The sequence below is a fragment of the Protopterus annectens genome, chromosome 2.part0 (genome assembly GCF_019279795.1).
Source record: "Protopterus annectens isolate FY-2018-M chromosome 2.part0, PAN1.0, whole genome shotgun sequence".
Lineage (NCBI taxonomy): Eukaryota > Metazoa > Chordata > Ceratodontiformes > Protopteridae > Protopterus > Protopterus annectens.
This window is the reverse complement of record NC_056728.1, coordinates 1,014,179,776-1,014,199,302: the sequence shown is the minus strand read 5'-3', so window position 1 is coordinate 1,014,199,302 and position 19,527 is coordinate 1,014,179,776. Positions and strand designations below refer to the sequence as shown.

Sequence of the window (19,527 nt, the reverse complement as noted above, 5' to 3'; positions counted from 1 at the left end):
GTGGTAGGTTTCAGATTAAGAAGTAGCTTCCTGATCATATCTGTAGGTACTGGTTGGAAGGTAAAGATCATTTGGCTACTTTGTGGTTTTATAGGGGAGAGTGGTGGTGGGGTTGTTGGGGATGTTAATAAGAGAGGTAACTGTATAAAATGAGTGTTGAATTGGTTAGCAGTACAATTTGTTTGGTTATTTAAACATCGGGTGGGAAGTATGATTGACCTGGATTTGCTTATTTTGGTTCTCAGTTTGTTATACAGTAAGGCAGTTCTTTTCAGTTCCGATTTTGTTTTTGGTAGCATTTCTTACTCATAAAAGTGTTCAACTGACCTGTATAAAAGGTGAATTTGTGCATCAGCAATTCTGACCAGTGCCAGTAGATGGCACTGTAGTTCAAGATAAGGTAGAATTATAGCAGTCAACATGGTTAACTTTTCTCCAGGAGTGTATATACTTGATACAATAAATGTATTTGTCCTTTTCTAAGTGCGTAGGCCATCTGACCATATGCCTTTCATTATGGATACCCAGTGGAAAATAAGTTATAATGATTATTTTGTACAAGAAAATCAAGTAAGTTTTTGTATAAGCTCCAGTGGTGTCATAAATGTCTAGATGTATGCAGGAAATTCTCCAGTGCATATAAAGTAACAATTCAGCTGAAGTTGTTGTAAAGTAATATGCAATTTGCATACAAGACAGTCTTCGCTATCAACAGAACAGTGGATCATGGAAAAGTATGCCAAGGATGTCTTGTGCCATTCCTCTTCAGTACAAGTTCATAAGTACTAGACTAGCTGCCCTTGTGGGGTATTTTAAACTAGCTAGTTTCTCTTTTAGTGCTTAAAATAACCTATCCCTTTTGGTTATACATTGGCCTTACATGTCCCAAGGTTGATAATTATATATGACCCCTAATGGTAATAAGTGGAATCGTATCATAAATAATTTGAGGGGACCCATGTATGACAGAGCATTTAGGAGCTGTCTCTTTCCATTAGTAGTACATGGGGTAGTCCTGGGGTCAATTTTCTGTTTCCCATTTATAAATTTATATTGCACTTGAATATGGATAGTGTGGACTTTGACTTATGTGGAGGAGTAGTCTGTTCCACAGCAGCATCAGTATGTCTGTCCCTCCAACCTGTTCTGTTGATGTTGCAGAAGAGATTTAGATCTTTAGACTTCTAATGCCATTTAACTTGCTAATGTGCAGTAAATCTATTGGTAATGGGTCGGAGGACGCCTTGTATGCCAGACACAGGTCACCCATTAGCAGTCTATAGGATACTGAATATAGTGTCTGGACTTTGAGTCAATCCATGTAGGGCATGCTGTTTAGTCCTTGTTTTCTTTTATTGAGGTATCTATGTGGGTATTACAGTTGTTACATGTGTCTGGACAGATACATGCCAAAGGCATTATATTGCTGGATTTTATTAGGTTTCTGAGCTGATTCAGACACAAGGGCTCTAACATTGTGGGAATTACTCTTTTTATTTTCATGAAAATTCTTTTCCTTTTATTATAAAGTTCGTTGATATTATAGTTCCACCATGTGGGCTTGTTTATGAGGTTTGCCCTTCACATGTTCCTACGGCATACGGCTGCATCTTATGCTGCTGTTTGCATCCTGGTATAACGTGTTGTGTCTACATTTCTGCATACTCAGTGGAGATGGGTTTGGTGGGGATTTGAAGCTTACCAATGTATCACTTAGGGGCAGGTAGATTGCCTTAAAGAAATTAAGGGATCTCTGGTTGCAGTTTTATGTCAAAGGAGATTGCTTTATGGTCAGACCTAACAAGTGATAAAGATACACAAGGGATGGTGCAAGATATTCCCACATTAGTAAGGAGAAATGCAAGATGATATTCCCCTAGTGGTACTCTGTCTAATTATTCCAGGGCATTTGTATTGACAAACTCCAGGAATGTCTATTTTGTGCACTAGTAGTGGTGTAGGTTTCCTAGTCCATAGTTGGATAGTTTAGATCAGCTAGGAAAATGCTATTGGGTTTAATACTGAGTGATTCTAGTTCCTCTAGATAGGCATTGTGGTTTTCTTTTGCATACAGGGAGTTCTACACTAGTTAATACATGGCATGGGACCTTTCTGATGGTTATAAGGACATGAAGAAGCCCTGGTGCATCATGTTGACTTAACAGCCTTCATATGAGTCTCTTCTGGATATAGACTGAGACACCTCCACCTTCCTTTCCCTCCTGTGCAGTAGTTGGTCTAAATGTGTGGAAGGAGTTCTACCCTGCACAGCTGGAGTGCTCTCTCATATTTAAAACCATATCTCAGTCACCTCCAGGGTGAGAAGGGCTTGTTGGGAGAGGGGCTTCCTGGCATGGGTAATGTCTTTGCCAATAATCAAAAACCTAGAGGGGACAGATGCTGGACATCCCTGGTGCAGCAACAGCATGGTCTGTTGATAATATCTTCCCCGGCTGACACATTTTGGACCCTCTTTGAATGACACCAAAAACTAAGCCAATTATTGAAGTTAATTATTTTTGTGCTCATATCACAGCAGAATGCTGCTCAATTTCTAGGGTCATACCTGCCTTGGATATATAGTCTGAGAGCTCCATTATATTTTATTTTATTTTATTTTACTTGATTTAGTTTACATTTGTTGACCGGGATAGTCCGACTGGATGCATGTCCATTTTCAGCGGAGGCCCGGGGAGAAAAGCTCCAAGGGTAAGCAAATACAGCATTACATAATACCAGCGTTACATATTACAAACATACTATTTACAGAGATTACCTAAGTAAGCAAGTTAAACAAGTTCCACAGATTAGAGTTAATCCCGAGTGTAAATCAGGATTAAATTATATTATATATATGTAATAATAATATATTACATTATATCTCTCTTTATAGAGTCCACAGATGTTCGCCTCAAGTCATTGACACCGACATGAATTATGACAGAATCTTAGTGGTAATTGTTGTTGAAGGACTTGAGTGCATGCAATTTCTGATAACTGAAGAGACATTGCATATGCCTTTCCTTCTTAGGGTCCTTCAACTCATCATTTTGAGATACACTTTTCCACCATGTCCCAATTTCACATCCCATAAACAAGCTTCCCTACAACTCAGTTTTGGTAGAAATGTATATATTACCTTTAGGGAAAGCAAGCACCTTTTCTCAGGGATGAGTCTTAACAGTACAGGGATTGAAAGCTCAACAAAAACTGGATTACATGCTTGATGTAGGATTTACTGTTTGGTTAAAGATTACTGCTATGCATTTCATAATGGAAGTGATGGAAAGCTGCTGTCCCCTCCTACGTACACACACATATGCATACACACGCACACACACTCTCCTACAAAAACATCTGGAGTGTGTCTAAATGACTACTGTTGCACTAAGACATCAGAATGAGAATGTCTTAATAAGTTCTGTTTCTATATCTTTTACAGTTGACTATTTTAATGTGCTTATTTAATCCAGGTAAGCCTACTCAGGTTACAATGCAAGTGTGTCATTATACCAAAATAAACTATACAATGGGAACTTGGCTAGGAACAACATCTGCAGAAAATAATACAAAGGGAACTCAATAACGAACTACGACCACAACAAATAATACAAAGGGAACTCAACGAGGAACTACATCCGCAACAAATAATACAAAGGGAACTCGACGAGGAACTACATCCGCAACAAATAATACAAAGGGAACAAAACGAGGAACAACATCCGCAGCAAATAATACAAAGGGAACTCAACGAGGAACTACGTCCACAACAAATAATACATAGGGAACTCAATGAGGAACTACATCCTCAACAAATAATACAAAGGGAACTCAACGAGGAACTACATGTGCAATAAATAATACAAAGGTAACTCAGCTAGGAACTATGTCCGCAACAAATAATAGAAAGTGAACTCAGCTAGGAACAACATCAACAACAAATAATACAAGGGGAACTCAGCCAGGAACTAGACCCACAACAAATAATACAAGGGGGAACTCAACTAGGAACTACGTCTGCAACAAATAATACAAGGGGAACTCAGCTAGGAACTACATCCATGACAAATAATACAAAAGAAACTCAACTAGGAACTATGTCCGCAACAAATAATACAAAGGGAACTCAATGAGGAACTATGTCTGCAACAAATAATACAAAAGAAACTCAACTAGGAACTACATCCACAACAAATAATACAAAACAAAAGAAACTCAACTAGGAAATACGTCTGCAAGAAATAATATAAAGGAAACTCAATGAGGAACTACGTCTGCAACAAATAATACAAAGGTAAATCAGCTAGGAACTACGTCCGCGACAAATAATACAAAGGGAACTCAACTAGGAACAACATCCACAGCAAATAATACAAGGGGAACTCAGCTAGGAACTACGTCCACAGGAAATAATGCAAGGGAACTCAGCTAGGAACTACATGTGCAACAAATAATACAAAGGTAACTCAGCTAGGAACTACGTCCGCAACAAATAATACAAAGGGAACTCAACTAGGAACAACATCCACAGCAAATAATACAAGGGGAACTCAGCTAGGAACTACGTCCACAGGGAATAATACAAGGGGAACTCAACTAGGAACTACATGTGCAACAAATAATACAAAGGTAACTTAGCTAGGAACTACGTCCGCAACAAATAATTCATAGGGAACTCAACTAGGAACAATATTCACAGCAAATAATACAAGGGGAACTCAGCTAGGAACTACGCAGCACATAATACAAAGGGAACTCAGCTAGGAACAACATCCACAGCAAATAATACAAGGGGAATTCAATGAGTAACTACGTCCACAACAAATAATATAAGGGGAACTCAACTAGGAACTACGCAGCACATAATACAAAGGGAACTCAGCTAGGAACAACATCCACAGCAAATAATACAAGGGGAATTCAATGAGTAACTACGTCCACAACAAATAATACAAAAGAAACTCAACTAGGAGCTACGTCCGCAACAAATAATACAAAGGGAACTCAGCTAGGAACTACGTCCACAGCAAATAATACAAAGGAACTCAGCTAGGAACTATGTCCGCAACAAATAATACAAAAGAAACTCAACTAGGAACTATGTCCACAACAAATATTACAAAAGAAACTCAACTAGGAACTACATCCACAACAAATAATACAAAAGAAACTCAACTAGGAAATATGTCTGCAAGAAATAATACAAAGGAAACTCAATGAGGAACTACAGGTGCAACAAATAATACAAAGGAAACTCAATGAGCAGCTATGTCTGCAACAAATACTACAAAGGGTACTCAACTATAAACTATGTCCACAACAAATAGTACAACGGTAACTCAGCTAGGAACTACGGCTGCAACAAATAATACAAGGGGAACTTGATGCATTAGCTTCTTGTTCTTCTTCTGTGGTTGCCTCCCTTAAACAAATCAGATTTGGTTTGTGTTTGCTATACTGTAACTGCTCTCTGTGCATTCTTATATAGAACACTTACAGACCATCCGTTGCTGTACTCAGCGTTGTTTTGTACGTGAACTTAACAGGAGTGATCCAGACTGAGGAGTGGCATGAATAGAGACTGAATTCTGTGGAATGTTCCTGGCATTAGAGCGACTGGGCATGGTAAGAACAGCCCACAAATTTATGCTAGGTCAACTACTCTACCTGTCATCTACATGCTTTTGGAAAGCACCAGTATTTAATAAGCCCTCAACCTGTCTAAAACCACAAAGACTATGAGGCACATACACAGTCAAAAAGCTACACACTGATGCCAGTACACTTCTACAAATGTTCTAGCCCTGCCTGCATACTTTAACTTACCTTTTCCAAGAATCAAGCAAAAGGTGGTTGGTGCAGATCATACCACAACAAAGAAGGAGCCTGCTTTACAATATGCTTGTAACCATCTTATATGGATAATATTCAGGCAGTCTGAATATCAATCTAAGCATTGGAAAGTGACTTTCCGTATGATTCAACAAACTACATTTTAAAGAAAGGTCATATAAATATATATAAATGTGTGAGCTAGGCAGCTTCTTGAGTCCTGTGCTCTATGCAACAAGTCACACGCATAAGTCCATTATATATCAAAGTGTAAAACCCTGACTTACCTAATAAATTTAACAGCCAAGCCTAAATCTGCTATGCAGCACATTCCATTCTTCTTGACAAGTATATTTTTGCTTTTTAAGTCCCGGTGAGCAATGGCTGGCTTCCCTTGTGTGCCAAAGATCTCAGTGTGTAAGTGACAGAGGCCGCTGACTGAAGAATAGGCCAGTTTGAGCATGGCTTTAGTGTCAAGAGTTGTAGACTTCAAATAGTCATATAAGGAGCCATTTTCATGGTAGTCTGTGATCAGATACAACTGGGTCCAAGAGCCTGTTCCTTTAATATCTGCTGCAATGAAGCCTAAAGAATAAAAATGTACAGTTAGCAAGGAAATATTGCAGTTATTATGACAACACAATGCAAATGAACTAATACACATGTGAGTACAAAAATTCATAACCAAAGTAATATGATACTCCACTATTTCTGTGCTGACCTTGACTGCTGGTACTGCTTCCAAACAATAACTTTTTGTTACATTTTTTTTTTGGACAGTGAAACAGAAATATAGTTCATATTATTGTTTTCTTGCAATGATGTTGCTAATGCCTTGTAAGAAAAATGCATTAAGAAGTTTGACCTCAGAAGAAACACAACAGCTTGATGCTATAATACCATGCAGATTAAGTTTTGCCTTTCTATTGCATTTTAGTGACTACATCATATGCTCTCTAAAGTCTAGAATGTTAATGCTGAATCTATGCAACTTTCACTATTAATTTTTAAATGCCTGCACTATTTGCTTAGTGTTTTACTGCTTAATCTTCTATTTATGTGGACCACTTTCTGTGTAGAAGAATGCCTCAAGACTGCCCAGAATGCCATGACCATCCCTGACAATGTGCATTGTGACTGCTTTGTACTTTTACTTGTACTCTGGACTATTTGGGCAATGAAGACAATATGAAATGGGTATACTGATGGGACTAAAGACAGCAAGGCATTCACTGCAAGGCAGTGCTGTACCTAGGAGAGACATGCTTGCTTTTCCTACTTTTCTTTTTGCAAAATCGGCATTCTTTTACCTTCTTTTCCAAGTTATACCAAGTGACTGTTGCTATTTTACAGCTGTCAGAAATGCTGAAACTGATGATTTATTAGTAGATAAAAGTGCACATAAAAGTACAAGCATTGTGTGCTTCTTGGCTAAATACAAACATTGATGAAGTAACACCTAAGGGATGCTTTCCATGTAAAAATTGCACATTTTCTAAATATATGTTCAAAACAAAACAGTTTACCAGCAAATGCAACTACAGTGTTTGACATCAGGTCTTTGATTGCATGTGCCAGTGAAAGGATCCTATACCTTGTAGTTTGCACTAGCTCAGCCTTTGTGTGCAAGTCTCTAGTGACAAGCACATTTGTCTAATTTTGCAAACGATCATTATAAGCAATCATTCACATCATTACTGTGCATGAAGCAAGCATCATACATTCAGAACAATGCTGAAAACAATCCTCAAATACAAATTTTGTATACAAACATCAAAGTCATAATAAACTATGAGCATTAGAAGTGTCCTGTCCAAAAGAGCATAGAAGAGAACAAGATAGTTTTATTTGCAGTATAAAACTCAGTCACTGTGACTATTTTCCTTTAAGTGGGCATGAAATTTAGACTGTTCAAGGACTAGGATGTTTGAGCACCTTAGTGACATTAAATGCCACAGAATATATAATGTCTTGCTACTAGTACTGTTAAAACAGAAATGTTTCCTTTATATAAACAACTGACAGGATACTTTATGCGACACATTACAAAAGTGGATTGCTTTACTCCAGAGTCCCCTTTAAACCAGGAGTAAATTACAACTTCTAATTTCTCTGATTATTTTTATATTTTGCTGTATTATCATATAAAATTTGTTTTGTGCTGACTACTAAGACAACTACACACACACACACACACACACACATATATATATATATATATATATATATATATACATGTATGTATAGATATATGTATATAGTTATCTATCTATATCTAATCTATCTATATGTGTGCGTATGTGTGTGTATATATATATATATATATATATATATATATATATGTGTGTATATATACACACACACACACACACACACACACACACACACACACACACACACACACACACACACATTTACACAAAGACATTTTTTGCAGAAAGATTCAATGTAATTTGAAAGCAAATGCACTTTTTCATTTTAATATATTTTTATCCAGTAGATGGTGCCAATAGTCAAAAAATTGCATAAGATGCGGACCTTACAGGTTTTTATTCTACTCAGCCTTTCTTTGAGGCTAAACTAACTTTCACTGAATTAATTCTGCATAGTTTTGTCTTGATATTGCTTGTGTTAATTTCACTAATATTTTCTTTGATTTAGATGCATATCTAAGCAATATGTTTTGATATAATTTCCTGTTTTACATGCTTTTAAACACTGGGTATAATTTTTTCCACAGATTCGTTACTTTTTGGTACTGAAGAAGGATTTTTTTAACTTTGAAACCAGATTACCAACTCATCTTTTTATGCTTCAGCAATAAATTGTTGGCATTTACTGTACAACCGTCCTTCAATTTTGTTTGCTTGAGTGCTAGAACTTTGTTTTGATTTTATCTTGTTGCCATATTTTCCTGACCATTTCTCTTTGTCTCTTGCCTTGTTTTGTTTCTCTGGACAGCCACAATGTTGGATTGGACTTGACTCTTTTTATTCTGAGTGGAGCTAGCTTGTTTAGAATACCTAGATATATTCTCTTCAGTTCAGACACTGCCATATCTTAGAACTATCCAGATTTTATCAGAATGTCCAGATTTTTGCCTCACATTTTTAATCAATTCCTCATAAAAAATTGTGGTTTTCTGGCAAAACATGGATGATTGAAGTCACAAAATAATTATATACTTTTGAGTCTGAGACTTCATAGTCATCAGAACAAGCATGCTATCACAAATTCTGTTGCTCAAGCAACTTTCTAAGTTTATAAGAACAATATTTAAAAATTGTCCCTGCTTTTGGATCTTTGTCCCCTCATTATTTTAGGCTTTGTATAGATTTCTTTTGCTAAGAGGTTGAGAGAAATGGGCACTGCATCACCTTGGGGCATTTTAAGGGTGTTCTCTTTGCATGGTTTTAGGTTATTAATGAGTGTCTCTCTTTGGAAGGACTTGAGGTTTTGTACTTGGTTGTAGTAATGCTATTTGTGAATGCTGTCATACTTTTCTTAAAGCAAAAGTTGAGAACTGATCATTGGGAGAATGTGATAGAATTCCTGAGACAATGCTATTGTTAGGAGAAGAGGTAAGGATGCAGTGGATAAGAGACTGTTTACAGGTTGCTTTATTATGTCAAGTTGGTGTATTTATGAGTTGTGCAAACTGATATATGTTTTTGGCATTTTTCTGGATACCCAGCAGTAAAGTTTCTCAGCAATGACAACATTGTTTCACGGGGAGTACAGGTTGCAGTAAAACATGCAGATTTGTGATTGTTAAGTTTAAGAAAGAAAATAATAATTTCAGCATTGTTTAATTTAGGGTGATTGCTTGAGGACGGAGATATTGTTAGAGTATTTTTGTACAGAATAGCTTTGTACCGCCTTCTTTTTCTTGCCTGCACTAAGGATATTGTAAAGGGGTAGGATTGGGGGTGTGTGTATAAATTCTTCATCTTTTTTTTTTGTCTTATTCCTGCATGTCTTAGTGACAACTGCTATATTTGGAGAGCGGGAGGCTAACCAGGCATGGAAATCTGATGTTTTATTGATGATGGTTCTGTGGTTTATATTGAGGAAATTTGGGCTTTGAAGGGTGAGTGATGGTGGGAGGTATGTGAGATTTAGTAGGGTGGGAGAGCTGTCAGGGTTGGGGAGGGTATCCCCACATAACTGTAGAGTTGGGGTTTCATAAATGTAGTGTGGGATCCAATTACATTGCGTGTCTTTCCTGTAGCCAAAGTTATAGTGTGCAGGGCTCTGCATGAGGCATTTCTTTCTGAGAAGTCTGCTGATATAATATAAAAAGTATAGATTAAGGGTTTGACTTTGTAGGATAGCATAAGGCTGGTCTTTACGTGAGAAGTAAAGGAAGTAGTGTATGTTAGTACTGAAAGAGAGGACACAGAGAGAGTGTGTGCAACAGTAACATTTGGGTGGATTTGGCAGGTATTTCCTGTTACTACTGGTAAAATGTACTTAAGGTGTACAGGAGTTTAAAGTTGCTTAGTGTAGTTAACAGGAGGTTCTTAGACCTATGATAATTTGGGGAGGTGGAGTACGATAGTAGTTTACATTACTGTAGCATGATTAAACAACTGTTTGACTTGTAATTGTGATTAGATATACATTAGTGACAGGAAATTTCAAGACAGAAATGAAGAATGGAAACTGGGAGATGGCCCTATGATGAAGTAGAAACTATGGAAGGTGAGCAATAATTTTGAGGGGTGACAAAATGAAAGAGGTGCAGATAGTGGGTAGTAGGCTGAATAGGAGCAGCTGTTGTAGTTGTTGAGAAGGATAAATGGACATGCTATGAAGGGAGGAAAAGAAAGGAGGTAGTGACTGGAGAGTTATTGATTGTGCAAGATGGTCAGATGGAAATTAAGTAGTCACAAACAAGTGACCTGGACTGGATATGTGTTTTGATGTGTGGTTTGACAGGATTTGATGAAAAAAGTGTGGGAGGAGCTTGGGATGTATAAATGTAGTTAAGTGTGGGAGCAGTTTGGAATGTATAAATGTAGTTGAAGTGGGGGTTAGTGAGAATTGGGGCAGGCTAGGGAGTGGAGGGCACACAAGGATGGAGAGCGCAAATGGAGCATGACCCTAACAAGAGACAGGTGGGCCACAGTAATAATCTGTTGAGTCGATACTATCAAGTATGTGCAACTCAGCAGACAGCAAATTTTAATGGAGGAGGACTTCCCTGTAGTTGTATTTCTTCTTTCATTTTCTTTTGATTTTCAAACAAAAGGAGAGCTAATGAGAGAGAGTCTGTGACAGACAGAAGGGAATGAAAGAATATTAATTTGCTTTGGAAGGATAGGATGGCATATAAGTTGCAGTAGAAGCAGGGTTACAGAGTATTGCACAACACCTGTTTCTAGCCTTGTATACTCTTTACTTCTGCTTATGCAAGAATCAAAGTGTCACATGACATGAACCTGCACTTCCTTTTCTAGATGGAAAGAGTGGTAGTTAGTGTGTTTCTCGCTGCTCCTGGTCACCAGTTGGAAAGTGTCACCATCTAAGGCCTTGTACTTAAAAATGGGGAGAAGATATTTTGCATTTTAAAGACACTGCAGTCAAGTCTAGTTTTTGAACAGGTAACTGGAAAATGAAAAGAGAAACTAAGAGGAAATAGGTAAATGGGATGGTGAGGTAAAATAGAAATAGATTACAGTCACTTTACAAAAATGCAGAACTACATAAGGTTCTTGTGAAAAGCAGTAGAGGCAGATAGGACTGTTTTAACTTCCTTATAGTCCTTCATTAGTTTCCCATTAATAAAACAAAACAAAAAAAAAAAAAATCAGGAGCCAGTCGTAGGACTGAAGAAAGTAGATATACTTCATAGAAGTAAAGTACAGCTAGATACCAAGAAGAACAAATGGACAGCAAAATAGTTTTCTTGCAGTTAGAAACAGCTGAAATTAAAATGCTCTCTAAATTCTAAGTAAAACTGCATATAGTACCACACGGTCAGTTATCTAAGAACTTCTAATACAACTATATATACTGGAAAGCTAGTACAGTCAATATAATTCATATAGTATCATATCTCACATGGCTGATACATTTTAAATACCATGTAAGTCATTTGATTTGCATTAATTTTACAGAACAAAAGTTGCATATTCAAATGGCAGGGTAAAATACTGTTAAAAATTATAATGAAGATTGCAGGATGTACTTATAATTAGTACTACAAGAAAATGTTGATTATTGTGGGATAGTGCAAACAACTGCAAATAATTACGCCCAGTTCACATTCTGGTTAGGGATCACTTTCAAAGAGATCTAATCTAGTGGTCATTTATCGTTTCACTCCTAGCAAGCTGTTGCATCAGGTGCTGAAAAGGAAAGTCGCCCTTTCACACTCGGTGAATCGCAGGGTCCTGTGCTAAAGGAAAGCACCAAAATGACAAAGAATCCTAGTATAGCCAAGTGTTCTTCACAATAACATAAGATATGGAAGGTATTTTAAAAGGCATGACATGGAATAAAAAGATCTGCTGAAAGGGACATCAACAGATTGCCAATATCACCCAGTAACCCGCAAGCATTCTAACTAATGCATATAGTACCAGCAGATTTTAAAAAGGTGAGACGGCATTCAAGTACATCTGCTTATGTTTGCTGATAATAATTACAAGTGATCATTCCTGTCATCAATGTGCATGAAGCAAGCATTATGATTAAACAGAAATGCAGAAAAATGTTCTCTAATACAACTTTTGTATGCAAACATCAAAGCCAAGAGAAGTGCTGTATCCAGAAGAGAATAGTAGAGCACAGGATATGTTTATTTACAATATAAGACACCGTCACCTTAATGTTTATTTACAATATAAGACACAGTCACCTTAATACACTGCTGTTAATAGTCCAAGAATCTTTTGCAAAGTATTTGACCCAACTAATGAAGCATAGTGCAGTTTGAGTAACACCAAAACTATCAAGCATTTATTTTCAATAAGATCTTTATCCAACAAATGACGGATGCAGACCTAATTCAAAGGAAGAAAGAAAGAAATTGAGGAGAGTTAGTTAATATAGACCTATACTTACTGTATCTTGACAAAGACAAAGCATTAAGATTATGTTTGAAAAAGTGACTAGAACTTGACTCTATACTATATCTAAAAATTTGCAGCTGAGAAGGGATCACTTTTTATTTCAAAACATACTTGAATAGATGAGTACTCATTTTGGCTTAGCTCTCTTTCTCACTATATAAACTATTTTAGTTACTATTTTGTCTATAAAGCAGTAAGAAATGTTACATTCAGATCTTATTGAAGCAACAGCTTTTATTTATTTTATTTGTTAATAACCATTTTTCTTACTCTGGGCTCTGTGCAAGTCAGATCTTCTTCCATCAGGAGATTGTTTAGGGCCTGGAAACAGTTCTGGGTAGGATACCTTTCCACTGAAGCACACCTATGATGCACCCATGGACACACCGTTGACACACCCATGGACACACCTTTGACACACCTATGGACACACTTATGACACACCTATGGACACACCTTTGACACACCTATGGACACACGTATGACACACCTATGGACACACCTATGACACACCTATGGACACACTTATGACACACCTATGGACACACCTATGACACACCTATGGACACACTTATGACACACCTATGGACACACATATGCCACACCTATGGACACACTTATGACACACCTATGGACACACCTTTGACACACCTATGGACACACTTATGACACACCCATGGACACACCTTTGACACACCTATGGACACACTTATGACACACCTATGGACACACGTATGACACACCTATGGACACACTTATGACACACCTATGGACATACCTTTGACACACCTATGGACACACTTATGACACACCCATGGACACACCTTTGACACACCTATGGACACACTTATGACACACCTATGGACACACGTATGACACACCTATGGACACACTTATGACACACCTATGGACACACCTTTGACACACTTATGACACACCTATGGACACACCTTTGACACATCTATGGACACACTTATGACACACCCATGGACACACCTTTGACACACCTATGGACACACTTATGACACACCTATGGACACACATATGACACACCTATGGACACACTTATGACACACCTATGGACACACCTTTGACACACCTATGGACACACTTATGACACACCTATGGACACACGTATGACACACCTATGGACACATTTATGACACACCTATGGACACACCTTTGACACACCTATGGACACATTTATGACACACCCATGGACACACCTTTGACACACCTATGGACACACTTATGACACACCTATGGACACACCTTTGACACACCTATGGACACACTTATGACGCACCCATGGACACACCTTTGATACACCTATGGACACACTTATGACGCACCCATGGACACACCTTTGATACACCTATGGACACACTTATGACACACCTATGGATAACTATGAAGATTATCATTTAGCTTCTCAGCATGTGTTTGGGATGTAGAAAGAAAGTGCAACTCCAATAAAAATCACATGGACACAAAGTGGATGTAAAGACTCTCAAACTCTGAACCAAAGCAGAGAATCAACTACTTTGAGGCAGTAACACTAACTGTTGCATCATTGGGTCACTCCTACCATAACTTTCAAAGGAAAGCAAACATGATTAGGTAAGAAATGCACAGTGTGGATTTAAGTGTTTCCATACAAAGCCCTGTAGTCTTCCTCTCTTTGAACGTCGGACTCAGACTGTTTTGTTCTCATTACATCATTTCTTTTTTCATTTTACTCATTTCTTGTTTCTTCAGTGTTTCACACTTTATATCAATATCCACAACCCCCTTTTCCTCATTTTTGCTCATGGGGTGACTATCATCTAGAGTCAATATTTACACCACTAAGTGGCTAGCTTGTGCTTCTTTTTTGCATGGATTATAGGTTGCATAGTCCTGATGTATCAGCCCATTCACCTGGATATGATGGATAATACTTATGTACAAATTTAAAAATAAATAAATAGATACATTCCCTCTTCTTTTTCTGCAATGCTTTGGGTTGCATTATGCCTAAGCACCTCTGTTTTTGATCATAACATGTTTTTGAGTAGCATTTGTAGAGCAGCTGAGAGCTTTATAACAATAACTGAACAATTTCATCTGGGACTGAATGTGAATTTTGAGTGTGAAGGCCTCAAATCCTCTTATATGACATTTCTTTCTAGGAATGACCAATATAGTCAATTTGTTAACCACGACGACTGCATTCAAAATTTATTCTGGTGAGCAATTCTTTTGTTGTTTTTTTTTTTTTTTTGGCCTGTGCCAGCACCTGGAGTCTATGGGATTTTGGACAATACTGTCATATCTTTCTTTTTTTTTCTCTAAATTCACTAGAAATGGCAGCAAAATAGTTTCATAATGACAGTTACCACTAAACAGATTATGCGGGTATTTCTTCAGGCTTCAAGCTGGACATTAATACAGCAAATTGGGTATTATGTTAATAGCAGTATATATGTTATGACTGTTGTGCACTGACTTCACACACATACCCTATGAGCATGCCACTGCACATGCCTACTTCTTCAGATACATAGTTTATGAGCATGCCCCTGCACATGCCTACTTCTTCAGATACATGGCCAATGAGATACATGTTCACATACATGGCCAATCTAGAGAGATGCATACACTCTCAGGTCTCAGACTACCTCCTTACTAACAACCTCCTTTCCAGTACTCAGCATGGTTTCCGACCAAACCATAGCACCACCACTGCCTTACTCTCCTTTACTAACACTATCCTTCAGCATATAAACAATGGCTATCTCTCCTCTGCTACTTTCCTAGACCTATCTAAAGCATTTGACATGGTCCCACACAAACAACTTATGTCTGTCCTCAATAACCTATCCTTCTCACAATCGGTCACCAACTGGTTTCAGAGTTACCTGTCTGACCGCCAACAATCCGTTGTATGGCAGAATGACATATCTCCCCAACTACCTGTCTCCATAGGGGTTCCCCAAGGATCCATCCTTGGACCCCTACTCTTCTCTGTTTACACCAATAATCTAGCCTCTGCCACCAAACATGGCACACTCATACAACGCAGATGACTCGACCATCATCTGCTCAGCCCAGTCCCTACCAAAACTGCAAAAGTCACACAGGAAGCCTTTTCCTCTGTTGAAACATGGTTATCCGATGCCCGATTAATACTCAACCCAAACAAAACTAAACTACTCATCTTCCAACCCACCAAACATACTCAAAACAACTCTCACTTTAACATCACGGCAAAAGACAACACCACTATATACCCAACTGAACACACCAAATTGCTAGGAGTGGAAATAGACAATAAACTAAAATTTGACATTCACATATCCACGACTATAAAAAAAGTCCACAAAAAACTAGGAGCATTATACAGAAATAAGCAATTTCTCACCAAAGCAGCAAAGATTTCAATAGCAAATTCCCACCTTATCTCCACCCTACTTTATGCCTCTCCAATATATACCAACCTAAGGCAATGTGATCTAAACAAGCTAGAGACCTGCTACAACAAAATCACCAAATTCACCACAGGGGCATCCTACCGTAGTCACCACTGTATCTCACTTGCTGAACTGGGCTGGCTTGAACTCCCTCACCTCCTTCAGTGGTATCAACTCTCACTCGCCCACAAACTAGTAAACCATCCACTAAATGTCCCATCCCTCCAGAATCTACTCCAACCCTATCGCACCTCCAGACCACTAAGATCCAGCAGCAAAAATCACTTGCAGATCACTAAAGCCAATAACTCTGCTGGTGAAGCACTATTCTCCTGTGCCATAGCCAAATTATGGAACTCCCTCCCACCCACAATTACCTCCATACCATCATGCACCCACTTCAAAACTTTACTGAAAGCGCAACTAAAAACATGCTGGCTATGCCCTTGCAACTCCCACTCTAATATCATCCACCCCATCCAACCACTACCTTTCTTTCCACTCCACTAACTACCTTGATTATAGCAAGCTCAGATGCTCATAAGCCAGTACTTATTATACAGCACAAACTTCTTCTTCTTGTAACATTTGTTAATGTCTGGTATGCACTTCACAGATAAAGATTCTAGTTGTCTACTGATGTACTATGTTCTTCATCTGTAAATATGTTGTAAGTAATTGCTATGTAAATTGTTAACCACTATGTAATCCAATGTAAATACTGTCTGTTTATTTTAACTGTGGAGCTTTTCTCCCCAGGCCTTCGCTGAAAATGGACCTACGTCCAGTCGGACACTCCCGGGCAACAAATTTAAATAAATAAATAAATAAATGAGCATGCCCCCACACATGTCTGCTTCTTGACATAAATAGCCTATGACCATGCCCCCACACATATCTACTTCTTCACATACTTAGCTTATTAGCATACCCCCGCATATGCCTGCTTCTTGACATACATACCCTATGAGCATGCCCCTGCACATGCCTACTTCTTGACATACATACCCTACGAGCATGCCCCCACACGTCTACTTCTTCAGATACATAGCCTATGAGCATGCCCCTGCACATGCCTACTTCTTCAGATGCATAGCCTATGAGCATGCCACTGCACATGCCTACTTCTTCAGATACATAGCCTATGAGCATGCCCCTGCACATGCCTACTTCTTCAGATACATAGCCTATGAGCATGCCCCTGCACATGCCTACTTCTTCAGATACATAGCCTATGAGCATGCCCCTGCACATGCCTACTTCTTCAGATACATAGCCTATGAGCATGCCCCTGCACATGCCTACTTCTTCAGATACATAGCCTATGAGCATACCTCTGCACATGCCTACTTCTTCAAATACATGGCCAATGAGCATTCCCCCACACATGTCTACTTCTTGACATAAATAGCCTATGACCATGCCCCCACACATATCTACTTCTTCACATACATAGCCTATGAGCATACCCCTGCACATGCCTACTTCTTGACATACATACCCTATGAGCATGCCCCTGCAGATGCCTATGTCTTCACATATATAGCCTATGAGCACGCCCCTGCAAATGCCTACTTCTTCACATATATAGCCTATGAGCATGCCCTCCACATGCCTACCTCTTCACATATATAGCCTATGAGCATGCCCCCCACATGTCTACTTAAAGGTTTATCTGGGGATACAAAGGGCAAGCCTAACTTGAAATAAAAAGTGCTGACAACAGACTTTCTACTGAAAAACTAGACTGTTTCCTGATGTAGTACCTTGCTGCTGTTGCTCATTCCCAGAAGCACCGTGTCTATTGGTACAGTTCCTGCTAGTACTTAGTTTGTGCTACAATCACATCTGACAGCATAGTTTGCTGTACTAGCATGGCAAAACCTTTCTTCTAGAAAAAGAGATCGAGAGCAGTAAAACATTTACAATCAGTGAACAACTTATATACAGTTCATACTATATTATCCACAGTTTAAAAGTGCAGAGATTACTAAATTCTGAAGACAGACAGTATCATTAAAAAGTATGTTGAATGAATGCTCTGTGTTCACTTACCCAAAATATTTTCATGTCTCATCAACACAGTCTGATAAATTTCTGTCTCCCTGAACCAACTGGCTTCTTCCATTGTAAAGAACACTTTGACTGCCACCTTTTCTCCACGCCACTTTCCCATCCACACTTCTCCATAGCGACCTTTCCCGATTTGCTTCACCATATGAATCTGTTTAGCTATAGTTCTTTGTACCTGCCAATAAAAGTATGTTACATGTTATCTTGTACAAAAGTACACTCATCAGAATCCAAATACATGTATTTACAAGGTGTGAATGAATATTTAAGCAATTCCCTGGTCATTTTTGTTTTGCAAGTCACCATTGCATCTATCTTTCTTTGCCTCTTCTAACCCCCTTCCTTATTCCACTAGTCTTTTCACTGCCTCCCCTGCTTTTCCAACTCATACCCTTTCAGTCTTCCATCTGTATTGCTTTTTATATTATCCTGTCATAAAATACCAGCAAAAGGAAAACATAAATCTAGTTGGTTGCTGAGTTAAGTATCCAATGATTTTTTTAATGTCCCAGATGTTTTAGCAACCACCTGAAATTCATTCTTCTGCAGTAATGTCTGGTGTAACTTGTCTCCCTTAATCTGGTACCTTGTCTCACCTTACCCATAGCATTACTATTATACTCCCTAATAGCATCACACTTTGTGCTCCGGCCTTTGAGTAGCCATCGCACTTTGTGCTCCGGCCTTTGAGTAACCATCACACTTTGTGCTCCAGCCTTTGAGTAACCATCACACTTTGTGCTCCAGCCTTTGACTAACCATCACACTTTGTGTTCCAGCCTTTGAGTAACCATCACACTTTGTGCTCCAGCCTTTGAGTAACCATCACACTTTGTGCTCCAGCCTTTGAGTAACCATCGCACTTTGTGCTCCAGCCTTTGAGTAACCATCACACTTTGTGCTCCAGCCTTTGACTAACCATCACACTTTGTGCTCCAGCCTTTGAGTAACCATCACACTTTGTGCTCCAGCCTTTGAGTAACCATCACACTTTGTGCTCCAGCCTTTGAGTAACCATCGCACTTTGTGCTCCGGCCTTTGAGTAACCATCACACTTTGTGCTCCAGCTTTTGAGTAATCATCACACTTTG

General features: G+C 38.6%; 1 protein-coding gene across 2 annotated transcripts in view; it reads right to left on the bottom strand.

Annotated features, from left to right (window-relative positions):
* BMPR1B (bone morphogenetic protein receptor type 1B) overlaps positions 1 to 19,527 on the bottom strand; it is a 781,127-nt gene that overhangs the window by 47,840 nt on the left and 713,760 nt on the right. For both annotated transcript variants that reach the window (XM_044061268.1, XM_044061269.1), the window contains exons 7-8: positions 18,419 to 18,611; positions 6,120 to 6,417 (exon numbers count right to left, since the gene is read on the bottom strand). In XM_044061268.1, coding sequence (XP_043917203.1) covers positions 6,120 to 6,417; positions 18,419 to 18,611 — 491 coding nt within the window. The remainder of the gene's footprint in view (positions 1 to 6,119; positions 6,418 to 18,418; positions 18,612 to 19,527) is intronic.